Consider the following 11,718-nt stretch of genomic DNA (forward strand, 5'->3'; position numbering starts at 1 on the left):
TCAGGAAGCAAGCATGCTTCTTCAATCGTCGCTTCGTCGTGCTTGTGTCCTTCCCCGCCCTTTCCGGCTACCTTCGGGTCAGGCTGCAATCCGTAACTTGCGGACGCTCCCTTCATTCTCGCTCGAAAACAAGACCTGTGTCGTGACAGGATCAGCCAGAGGACTCGGCAAAGAATTCCTAACCGCCTTTGCTCTCTCAGGCGCCAAAGGGGCTTGTGTTGACCTATCGCTGAAGGACTGCGAATCCTCAATTGGATCCATCGCATCACAGGTCCAGGCCGCATATCCTGGCGAAGAAGTTCCCGAGCTTCGAGCTTATGAATGCAACGCAACCATCGAGTCAGACGTGACAAACACATGGGACCAGATTGTCAAAGATTTCGGAAAGGTGGATGTCCTTGTAACTGCAGCAGGCATCGTGGACAACGTCGAGGCCGAGAATTATGAATATGCTCGGTGGCGGAAGATGATGGATGTCAATGTCGATGGTAGTTGGTTGTTTGCACGACAGGCGGGCAAGCATATGCTCCAACACAGTATCCAAGGCTCCATAATCTTCATCGCAAGCATGTCTGCTACAATCTGCGTTCGCCCGCAGAAACAGGCGGCATATAATGCGTCCAAAGGGGCGATCCAGATGCTAGCCAAGAGTCTCGCAACAGAATGGGGTCCCAATGGTATTAGGGTGAACAGCCTCAGTCCTGGGTATATGCACACCGATCTCATCAAAGGCTTGCTCAAAAATCAAGGTCGGGAATTAGTCGATTCATGGCACAAGGATATTCCAATGGGACGCATGGCTGAGCCACACGAGCTTAGAGGTACTATTGTATGGATGGCAAGTGATGCGTCCTCGTATCTTAACGGAAGTGACGTGGTAAGTCAAGCCGCTTCAACTTTTTCATGCAGCCCTAGATTGTTCAATTCAGTTATCTAACCTTGTTGGCGTGGAACAGATAGTAGATGGAGGCTACACAAGCTGGTAGACATGTTGAACGATATAAATCATGGGAGACGACCGTACTCGATGCGTTTATTGAAGTCAGCCTGATGATTTTTATCTTGCAGGTGTGAATGAGAATTACCCTCTGCGACAGGCAGATAGCCTTTAGGGAATATTACAGCTGTTCGTCCTGGTGGCACAGAGGTTTGTTTGCCTTAATGAGCCACCACGTAGTGTACTGGCGTGGTCTTTGATGTCCATCATAGGGGAGATGTGTTCGATACTTCGAGAGACCATAATGCCTTGGTTATCAAAAATCATAATTAAAGAAGCATCCGTCAAGTAAGTCTTCATCTTAAGTGCAACAATATGCAGCTGGGAATCATAGGGGCAAACCCTACGCTAGCGAGGGGCAGCGATACTACGATCATACTATCTTAAGAGAAGTCGCGGTTTGAAACACGGTCACTAGATAATAAATGGCTGACACAGAGAAGGCATCCATATAAACATGAAGCCCGCGGGTTAGGCTGGTAGTAGATGAAGCGTAGCCACTTGTCCAGAGGTACCAAAGAAACATTGATCAACGATTCACGATTCAAGAAGAGAGAAAATTGGTGGAAACCATGTTTTGCATTGGGCTTTTGTCTCTCGATGCAGACATGAGATCTATCTACTAGCACGACTAGTCTAACACCTTGGCCTTGTTCTGACCAGGATGCCGTCTGATGCATGCCACCCATTCTGGTGATCTTTGAGGAACATTGCACCAATTGACCCGAAGATACGTAGCATTTTGGAAGGACGCAGAGAAATGTCGTAAAACAATGGCATGCAGGTCATGAAAACATCCGCTGGACGTGGGTCACAGTCTCTGACACAGAAGCCCAGCCCAGAGCCGCCACATCTTTCGGAAACTCCACAACCACAGCTGCTCGTTTAAAACGATTACTCTATTTCTTTCCAGCCTTGACAGCAGCCTTGGTGACCTTGGCGTTCTTGCCCTCGGACTTGGCGACGGACCTATTGCATGCCAGTCAGTAGATGAACTCAAAGGAGATGGGAAGTAGGTAGGGGTGGACCGTCATAGAAGACGCCCGTATTGGGGTTGAACTTACTTGATGACACCGACGGCGACGGTCTGTCTCATATCACGGACGGCGAAACGTCCCAAAGGAGGGTAGTCAGTGAAGGCCTCAACACACATGGGCTTGCTGGGAACCATCTTGACGATGGCAGCGTCACCAGACTTGATGAACTTGGGGTTGTTTTCGATCGACTTTCCGGTACGACGATCGATCTTCTCGAGGAGCTCAGAGAACTTGCAGGCAATGTGGGCAGTGTGGCAATCCAAGACTGGAGCGTATCCAGCACCGACCTGACCAGGGTGGTTAAGGACGATGACCTGGGCGTTGAAAGAATCGGCACCCTTGGGGGGGTCGTTCTTGGAGTCACCAGCAACGTTTCCACGACGAACCTCCTTGACGGAGACGTTCTTGACGTTGAATCCAACGTTGTCACCTGGGACACCCTCGGCGAGCTGTTCGTGATGCATCTCGACGGACTTGACTTCAGTGGTGACGTTGGCGGGGGCGAAGGTGACGACCATACCGGCCTTGATGATACCAGTCTCAACACGACCGACGGGAACCGTGCCAATACCAGAGATCTTGTAGACATCCTGGAGAGGGAGACGGAGGGGCTTATCGGTGGGACGGGTTGGGGGGTCGATGGCATCGATGGCCTCGAGAAGGGTCTTGCCAGTGGACTTGCCGGCCTTGGTCTCCTTCTCCCAGCCCTTGTACCAGGGGCAGTTGGTGGAGACATCAATCATGTTGTCGCCGTTGAAGCCAGAGATGGGGACGAAGGCAACGGTCTTGGGGTTGTAGCCGACCTTCTTGATGAAGCTGGAAGTCTCCTTGATGATTTCACCGAAACGTTCCTCGGACCACTTGGTGGTATCCATCTTGTTGATGGCGACGATGAGCTGCTTGACACCCAGGGTGTAGGCCAAGAGAGCGTGCTCACGGGTCTGACCATCCTTGGAGATACCGGCTTCGAATTCACCAGTACCAGCGGCAATGATGAGGATAGCACAATCGGCCTGGGAAGTACCAGTGATCATGTTCTTGATGAAATCACGATGGCCAGGGGCATCGATGACAGTGACGTAGTACTTGGGGGTCTCGAACTTCCAGAGGGCGATATCAATGGTGATACCACGCTCACGCTCGGCCTTGAGCTTGTCCAAAACCCACGCATACTTGAAGGAACCCTTGCCCAACTCGGCAGCTTCCTGTGAGGTAGAGTCAGTATGATGTTCATGAAGAGGCGGTGCAGCAGAAGTCGCATGTCACGTGCAGCCAATACCCCTCCCCCACCAAAAATATTCGGTGCAAGAGGCGATAAGGACCAGTGCGAGAAAACTGAGACAACGGGAATCACGTACCTTCTCGAACTTCTCAATAGTACGCTTGTCGATACCTCCGCACTTGTAGATCAAGTGACCTGTGATTGTATGAGTTGTTTGAGGCCTTTTGGCATCTTTTTGAGTAGGTTGAGCTTACCGGTGGTGGTGGACTTGCCGGAGTCGACGTGTCCGATGACGACGACGTTGATATGAGTCTTTTCCTTACTAGAATGATGAATTCGATGTTAGTGATTGTCATTGATATCCAGGAAAAGGCTTTTCTGAAGGATTTGCCACTGTTTTGCAGTGATTGATGATGAAAAGACTTACCCCATGGTGACGGTTGTTAAATGAAGATATTCGAAGTCTTTGTAGTTCTGTGGCAGATACTAGAAGAATTCAGGGAATTGCTCAGATACGACGGCTTGCGTAGAGGTGCTGAGCAAGGTTAGTTGAGATGGTCAAGAGTAGTATGCGCGGATGAGATACTCACTGAGCGACGGGGGAGGAGAAAAGTAGCGTTAAGAGTGTGCGAAAGATTTTGTAGCCTGCGGAAAAAGATTTGTCTTGGCAGTTGGAGGGACTCAATCCGTCAGAGTGACTCAACACTACCACGACTAGGTTACTCCTAGGCTACTTGGGCCTGCGACAGTGAATGTCAGGCAAGGAAGAGGGGGGCAAAACGGGACCAAGGTGGCGGCAATTGGGCGATGGAGGGGCTGGAGGGGCCCTCCGGCCGCTGCCCGCCTGGCTCAACCTACTATCTACTATCAACAGTCCAGCTCTAAAAATCTGACATTTCTCCTCCTTGCACGGTTTGCGGCCCAAAATTCATCACCTGCCCCACTAGATGCAACGCCACCCTGCCTTATCCTGCTCGCTAACTGGCCACTGCTCTTTTCTAGAGGCTGAACAGTCCTCCTCCGTTGTTACGTGTAAAAAGCTTGCACATGGGCTGTTGCTGGGGAGCCGTGTGTTGTCGCTTGCCTGGTGGTTAATTTGCACCAATTGGATATTCACAATTCTTGATCTGAATTGGGGAACCTAAAATTTTCGGGTTCGAGTCGAATGCCTCAACTTGGACTGAGTCAACATGGTGTTGATAGGGTCGTTGTCGGAGTCATAGATTTGACCCTGTGAACGTGGACGTTCGAGGCCGCAGGGGCTTGAGTTCTGTAGTGACTCACAACAAGGACATCATACATGAACTTGCATTAGATGGCGAGGTATGAGTCGTTGTTTGCATGCGCTCAGTATTCTCTCCATTGTTTCGAACATTCAACGCACTAGGCACCATCAGATACGAATCCTCGCTGGATGTGGGTCGACGTACCTTGAAGAAAGAGGTGGGCGGTTCGTCTGCACTTCTTGTCTGCAGTTGATAGAAGTAGGCTTGCTTAGAGTCACATTTTTCATTTGGACAACCTCCAGGCACTGTAGAAATTGAGCGTTAGTCGTCATTTTCAATGTATATCAATTGGGACATGCGCACCCTCATTGATGGGCAAGTCCGACTGCTCTTCGCCTATGATGTCGTCTTTTTGCTTTTGCTTCATGTATGCGCGTTCATAGTAGGACTGGTCCAAGATGAACTGGTAGGGACAGGTTCGACAGGTAAAGGCATTCAGTCCTTGAGGATCCTGGACAGTGGGTGCAGACCGAGCGATGGTGAGACAGTTGCAGCAGTATGGGCAAACTACGTCCTCGTCAATTCAATTCTTTATGTACTCAGGTCATCTTACATGTTGGAGACATCGTGTCGATCCTGATATCTTGCCAGACACACGCTTCATGCGCTTTGCGCAGGCCGTTGATGAAAATGAATCTCTGCTGCCCTCACCTGGATTGAAGCGCAGCTTTTTTGCCTGCGGTGTCTGCGCCAGTTTTGAAGGCGGGGATGAGGCGACTTGGCGTCCGGTACGCTTTAAGGCTTGTCACGTGCAAATGTTGATACGTACTCTTTCTCCCTTTTGATCTGGCCTTGCCATTCTTGGCAACCTTAAAAGGGAGTTTTGGGTATGAGAGTTCACTTGCCCAACACTACCATGGATATTCAACATCGTCTTGCATCAAGTTTTCAGGCCCGGCTTCAAGCAAGCCAAATACCTGGTAACGTCGAAGATTGCCATTCTTCATGAATTCCATTTGAATTCAAGGGTGATTCGATGGAAGGTTATAGCAGTGTACGATCCTAGGGTGATTGCACAGTCTTTTATAGATATCCTCTTCGCGCTTCAAAGAGGGAATAAGGTCGGGCCGCAGGTCATAGTCGCGCTCTTCGGTAGTTAAGCTTTCGTCGGTTTCGCTACGTCGAGATAGTTGAGGAATTTTGAATTCATACTGCTCCTTCTGAATGATAATTCCAGTACCGCCTACACTGATGATCCTATCTTCCACTCTCGTACCATCGAGATGAATGATGCTGTGATGATGGATACAGGCGGTGAATTGTAGTATATTGAATGCCTATTAAGGAGGTAGTCCTCCTCTTTGTCGAGAGATACGTGAGCATAGGTCGGCCTCCCTCTAAGCCTAAACAAGGCTGAGACGCGAACAGGCCCTCAGGATCCCCAAAGACTTGGCACTTTCCTTCCTAGTAACAAACTCTCCAAACATCGATCGCAGTTGCCCTGAGGTGCAGATGCTGCGCCCTCATCGTCCTCATCGCCCCCATCTTCAAGTTTGATTAGCCTGTTCCTCACATCCCGTACCTTGCTGCCTGTCAAACACCTCTGATCTTTATTTACCATCCCTGACATCTCCACCTAGCCCCCTGCTTCCACGTCTGTATCTTCAACGTCTACCCTCTTCCGCTATTGAACCGCCAAACCCCGGACATTACATACAACCAGTGGCCCAGACCTGACATTTACTCATTCACGAGTCTCCGCAGGGATGGCTGACTCGGAGGTAAGTTCTATGCTGTAGGATTTCGCAGATGGGCATGACTGAGACAATCTTCCGCAGGGAGCTTCTCCTAAGGAGCAAATCCTCGAAGCCTGCCGCAGAGACAATGTCGAGTTATTCAATGAAGTGCTCGCATCCTTCGACGGCCAGCCCAAACAACAGATAGCCGACTTCTTCAACAACTCCACAGACACTATGGGCAACCACCTCCTGCACGTATGTGCTAGTTACGGGGCATGTAAGCAATCCCATCCAACCCAGCGCAAGGTTGCTTCTTTCTTTGTTCTCTTGTGCTGACGTTGAAATCTACTAGACGACGTCATGGACGAGTTATTAAACATTGAATTCCTGGAATGCGATCCTCTGACCAGACGAGACAAGGAAACCCCGATCCACTCGGCAGTCAAATACGCCAACGAGCGCGAAGTCGAATTGGGCGAAGCAATGGCCAAGATGCTGATTGAAGCTGGAGGCGACCCCAGAGTCAAGGACGGCCATGGAAGAAAACCGGCCGAATTGTGCACTCCTCGGACAGAGTCACTGCGGGGTATATTGATCAAAGAAGAATACATCCTCAATGAGGGTCTGAAAAATGCGGATGCCTCGCATGACGACGATGACAATGGAGGGGCCAACTCTGCTTCGGATTCGGAATAGTTCGATGCAGGATATTTGGATGTTTCCAATCAATGGACAAAATATACTATCGACGGCCAAGGTGGAAAGGACCGCCGCGGGTTTGATTCCCCTGAAAACGACGAAGCCCCAAAACTTTACTTTATGGCCTCTCGCAGCTGTTTGACGAAAGGAGCTGCTGCACATGTACCCATAGACCGTGGAAGTTACTCACGATCATGGATCCTCCTCTCGGAGATATGAGGCTCTCATCCTTGCGTTCATGATGATGATTTCCTCAGCGTGGGGCGGGAGACTGCCACGCCGGTCGGAGTTAGATCTGGATGAGCACGACTTTTAGAACCATGACAATTGAAGGAATCGACGTCTTCCAAAATGAGGTACGAGTGGGGAAGCAGAAATGAAGCGAAATGAAATGATACCATGATTGATATATTGCTACATTCTCCAGGTGCCAGGTGTTCTTTTCTCCAACTGCATGTTTTTAAACCCTTGTGCCCTTGATTCCGTGGGATAGAGATATAACTATATTATCATTGAGTTCGGAAACCCATACTGAAACGGCTTGTTAGGGAAGCACATCTGATATCCACACGTAACTCAGACAGAGCTAGGATTCGAGACTTCAACGGCACTCCCGGCCAGTCCGAATCCTGAGACACTTCCAGACATGACATTGCACGACATGTGATGGCAGTCGACAAATCTACCCTAACACCATCGCTTTCAACTGTCATAATGAAAGGAGAGCATTGTGCTTTATATCGAGGCCTCACGTCCTCCGAGGAGCAGGATACCCAGCCTGCCCTGGCCCTTGAGGAGGAAGACCGCCGAAACGAATACCCATGTCCGGCGACCAAACACCTCCCCCCCCGATAGACCCACCAGCCACCCCAAGAGGAACAGGCTGGTTCGACGGCATAACGCCAGCTGGAATGCCAGTTGGAGTGCGAGTAGGTACAGGAGCAGGGATAGCTTCTGGTGCCGATTGCTGCCCATGACGACCAACACCCGCAGAAGGTTGATGTTCACGCTGTTGGTTTCTCAGCTCGCGCCTCGTTTCCTGTAGATTTAATCGACCCATGTCTTGACCTGCGAGATCGGCCTCCAGTTGACTGGCTTCGACTCTTCGTTCCGAGACCTGAGCTTTACAATTCTCTCGGAATCGTGTCACATGGCTGGCGAGATCGTTGTAGAATTTCCTTCCTGTCTCGAGGTTGTTGACCGACTCTTTATATTTCGAATAGCCCAATTCTAGAGACTGTAAAGCATTCTGTCGATCTTTGGTACTTGTATCGCCGCGTCGAGCGTCGAGGAAGTTTTTATTGGCTTCGCGAAGACGTGCAACCAGCTGGTCTTGTTCTTCTTGTTCTATGTCTAGTGCTTCGCGGTCTGGTTCGTACATGTTGAGGCGTTTTTCAAATAGGCTCTCAAATTGTCCGGGTTCGATCTTTTGCATTGGATATTCTCGCTCGAGTCGGGCGGCTTCGGCGAGAAGAGCTGGGCCGATATCGTCTTTGCTCGCCTTTTCTCGTAGTGCAGCGATTTTATTTTTCCGCTTGGTCTCCAGGCGAGATGCCTCGCTGTAGCAGGCACGGAGACGCCTGGCTGTTTCTTCGATTGCTGGTGTCATGGCCACTTGGTCAGAAGAGGGCACAAATCGTTCGAGATCTCTGTTAGTGCCGGTCAAAAGTCGTAAGATATGTTCATTTTCCCGAATTTTGGTTTGGACCAGACTATCACTCGACCCGGCAGAGTTGAGATAGGTTTGCAAGTCTTTGGACTGTTGGTATAGTTTGGAGAGGGCTGTCGTGGATGGAGGCCGATTCCATCTATCGGTGCCAAATTTTGACCTGGCTCGATCATCTTCAGCTCGTTCAGCGTCCAACAGTGCTAGGCCTTCTTGGTAGATTGCAAGATCATTAGTTCGAAGTTTTGTGGTGTCATCCAGTGATCTTTTCAACCGATACAATGCGTCTTGCTGTCTCAGTTCGTCGGCCTTGGAGACCAAACTTGGAGGTAAACCGAGCGGCTTTTCTAGAGCTTGTAATGAGCCGGGAAGATCCAAGAGTTGAAGCACCTCTCTCAATTTCGCAGTCATAGTCTCCAAGTCAACAATAATCGACCCTCCCACGAGTCGATCTCGTCTATCGGCGTAAATGGATGCAGCTTGATGGACTGCGTATGGAACAAGATTCTCGAACAATGGTTTTCCAAAAGGTTTTTCTTGTCCAAGCAGATTAATGCCGTCAGCAACGTCTGCGGGAACCCGTGATTTGACCATGATGGTTCGTTCAAGGACTTTGAGTTGTGACTTAGGTGGAGGAGCCTGTAGGTAGATCATGTCATTGTCTCTTTCGGCCCGCTTAAGTTCCTCGTTGATCCGTGACTTGAGACCATTCAGATCTCCGAGAAGTGTGGGACCAATGTATCGACCCTCTTGCAAACCCTCATCTATACAGACTCGAGCGTCTCTCAGACGGGAGATCTCCTCTCCATATTGTTTATTGGTCAGGCAATATCTCGACTGGCGATATTGTGCAGCGGCGGCGAAGTGATGGTGTTTGGCTTGGAAATGATGTATCCATTCTGCACTGACGGTTCGAGACTGGCGTGCAGCGTCTGCTGCATATATGTAGAAGTCGGATACACAGGCAGCAAGCCTAGCAACTGTACCATCCGACATATTTTTCTTTATGACTATTTGCCAGAAACACTCCTGTGATTGAGCCAAGCACAATTGTTCCAGAGACTCGAGGGTTACATCATCCATATCTTCTGGAGGAGCTGATCGCATGTCTGGAATGACTTCTCGTCGTAGGAAAGAAAAGACTCCGGCTGCAGCGGCGCCATACTCTGCAGATTGTTTGAGACCATCGAGCGTCGTTCGGTTGGTGCCAAATGCCAACTGTGAGTACAATGCGGCCAGGTTGAAGAGGATATTTGCCAATTCGTAGCGGATATTGTTTTGGAGGACTGGCTTCTCCCTATCATAGCCAAGGGCAGGGTACCATGGAAAATCGACGCCAATATCAATAGGAAACTTTCCACCAATGTATCTCAACTGCGCCGCATATGCGGCCAACTTTTGCAGTCCACTGATGTGGGTTTCTTGGACGTTGATGGCTTCGTTTCGCATGCGATCAATTTGACGGAGATCATCCGCAAACATCTCTGGAGACTGATCATATTTTGTGGATATATATTGGTTGATGGCGGAGGAGAAGTCGACCGGGTGGGTGCGTCGATATGGGATTTCAATCAGATTGCTGGTCATGTGTTAGACAGAGCGAAGACAGGCAGAGACTTGAGGGAGTGGGACTTACGAAGCCATATCCAGCACCCTACGCCTGTCTCAAGGCTACTGACGGCTGGAGCAAGTACGAATGAAGGCTGAGCGCGTGGACTCGTGTCGTTGTCGGTGTCAATCTCAAAGTGAGGATATAAAGTGGCAGTCCCAAGATTACATCACTCTGGAATCCTTGTACAGACCAAGTGGGTCCAACTGCGGAGCGTATGCCCCCAGCACAGAATGATAGCTCACTTCACCGTACCGGCTAGCGTCTTGGCGCTGCGGAGTCAAGGAAGGTGCAGCCCACTTTTCTGTCTACGAATAGTATTCCTCTTCTTCTCCACCATCACTTTGTGGTCTGTACTTCTACAAAAGTACACACAAGACCTTCTACGCTCTGTCCCTCCACGTTGATAATTACAGACATCCTATGTCTTGAAACCACAACCAAAGTTCTCACGGTCGCTCCGACCAGCGGAACAGGAGCGTAGTTCCTTCCACAAGGCAGAATACTCGCATCCGATCCTGTCGTCGACTGAACCTCCAGCACTGCTCATGTACCAGGGGCCGACTAGTGAGAGCCAACGGGGCCCATTTCCCCAGCTTTTCGAAGGTCGCATCGCTCAAGGATATTCTTGCATACTGGCGGTATTGATGGTCTCTTCGGGTACGAAGTGACGGAATTCAGATTTCCCCTATTGAAATCGGCTCCAACGGCACACGGTTTCATCCTCCAAATGAGTTTGAGACTCCCGAATCTCTCTTCACACCAGGAATCCCATCCACTGCTAGCATACCCTCACCCCGCTGGCTTCGCCGTACAGATAACTGCGAAGGCCTTGTTTATGCTGACGGTGCTTGTCTGGGGAATGGCACCGACCAGGCAAGGGCCGGCTATGCGTTCGTCTTCGGCCCACCCAACCCTCGACAATCCCCTCTCCAATCCGGATCTCGTGCTCGCAACCATACCGAGACCTCTCGCCCTACGACTACGAAGTTGAGACTCGAGCTCCACGGTCCACAAGGTACGCCCGAGCTGCAAACAAGCAATCGCGCTGAGCTACGAGCTGTTATTGCTGTTATGCAGTTTCGTGCCTGGTGGGGCGAGGGCATCCAAAGACTTGTAATTGCGACTGACTCTTCATACGTGGTTGACTGTGCTACGCAGAGTATTCATGCTTGGCAGACTAACGGGTGGAGGACGGCGAAAGGTCCGCCAGTCAAAAACCGAGATCTTTGGGAATTGTACCTGGCAGAGCTACAGCGCTGTAGCAACTCCGGATTACATGTTCTCTTTTGGAAAATCCCAAGAGAATGGAACTCCACAGCCGATGCAGCAGCAAGGGAAGCTGCCACCCTACCTGATACAGAAGAATATTCGAAGGTCTTGGGCGTTTGCTGTTAGCAATGCCGTGGCTAGCCTATTACTTGATGGGGGAGATTCGCTCCATGAACATCGGGCCTGACAAAGAATGGATCAATTGAAAAGCTTGGGTTGACCCATTGTTAGAACAATGAGGCATGACATGG

At 50.2% G+C, this 11,718-nt stretch overlaps 6 protein-coding genes across 6 annotated transcripts; 3 read left to right on the top strand and 3 right to left on the bottom strand.

The window, feature by feature from the left end:
• Positions 1–13: 13 nt before the first annotated feature.
• PV10_08777 (uncharacterized protein) lies at positions 14–1,131 on the top strand (the record flags this gene model as incomplete). Its single annotated transcript, XM_016373852.1, has 2 exons — positions 14–877; positions 957–1,131. The coding sequence occupies 2 exons, from the start codon at positions 14–16 to the stop codon at positions 984–986; spliced, it is 894 nt and encodes a 297-aa protein (XP_016220763.1). The 3' UTR covers positions 987–1,131.
• Positions 1,132–1,557: 426 nt separating this feature from the next.
• PV10_08778 (elongation factor 1-alpha) lies at positions 1,558–3,844 on the bottom strand. Its single transcript, XM_016373853.1, has 5 exons — positions 3,684–3,844; positions 3,511–3,578; positions 3,393–3,451; positions 2,062–3,239; positions 1,558–1,966 (listed from the first exon to the last, which is right to left on the bottom strand). Exons 1-5 carry the CDS (start codon positions 3,686–3,688, stop codon positions 1,897–1,899), a joined length of 1,380 nt encoding a protein of 459 aa, XP_016220764.1. The 5' UTR covers positions 3,689–3,844; the 3' UTR covers positions 1,558–1,896.
• A 190-nt stretch (positions 3,845–4,034) lies between these two features.
• PV10_08779 (uncharacterized protein) lies at positions 4,035–5,223 on the bottom strand. The gene is made up of 4 exons (XM_016373854.1): positions 5,096–5,223; positions 4,846–5,049; positions 4,687–4,787; positions 4,035–4,639 (listed from the first exon to the last, which is right to left on the bottom strand). Exons 1-4 carry the CDS (start codon positions 5,106–5,108, stop codon positions 4,604–4,606), a joined length of 354 nt encoding a protein of 117 aa, XP_016220765.1. The 5' UTR covers positions 5,109–5,223; the 3' UTR covers positions 4,035–4,603.
• Positions 5,224–5,977: 754 nt separating this feature from the next.
• Positions 5,978–7,345, top strand: PV10_08780 (uncharacterized protein). Its single transcript, XM_016373855.1, has 3 exons — positions 5,978–6,263; positions 6,321–6,498; positions 6,574–7,345. Exons 1-3 carry the CDS (start codon positions 6,249–6,251, stop codon positions 6,915–6,917), a joined length of 537 nt encoding a protein of 178 aa, XP_016220766.1. The 5' UTR covers positions 5,978–6,248; the 3' UTR covers positions 6,918–7,345.
• On the bottom strand, positions 7,313–10,318 carry PV10_08781 (uncharacterized protein). Its single transcript, XM_016373856.1, has 2 exons — positions 10,223–10,318; positions 7,313–10,165 (listed from the first exon to the last, which is right to left on the bottom strand). Exons 1-2 carry the CDS (start codon positions 10,228–10,230, stop codon positions 7,669–7,671), a joined length of 2,505 nt encoding a protein of 834 aa, XP_016220767.1. The 5' UTR covers positions 10,231–10,318; the 3' UTR covers positions 7,313–7,668.
• A 253-nt stretch (positions 10,319–10,571) lies between these two features.
• PV10_08782 (uncharacterized protein) lies at positions 10,572–11,593 on the top strand (the record flags this gene model as incomplete). The annotated part of the gene is made up of 2 exons (XM_016373857.1): positions 10,572–10,836; positions 10,877–11,593. Exons 1-2 carry the CDS (start codon positions 10,744–10,746, stop codon positions 11,591–11,593), a joined length of 810 nt encoding a protein of 269 aa, XP_016220768.1. The 5' UTR covers positions 10,572–10,743.
• Positions 11,594–11,718: the final 125 nt, after the last annotated feature.

The sequence above is a fragment of the Exophiala mesophila genome, assembly GCF_000836275.1.
Source record: "Exophiala mesophila strain CBS 40295 unplaced genomic scaffold supercont1.6, whole genome shotgun sequence".
Classification (NCBI taxonomy): Eukaryota; Fungi; Ascomycota; class Eurotiomycetes; order Chaetothyriales; family Herpotrichiellaceae; genus Exophiala; species Exophiala mesophila.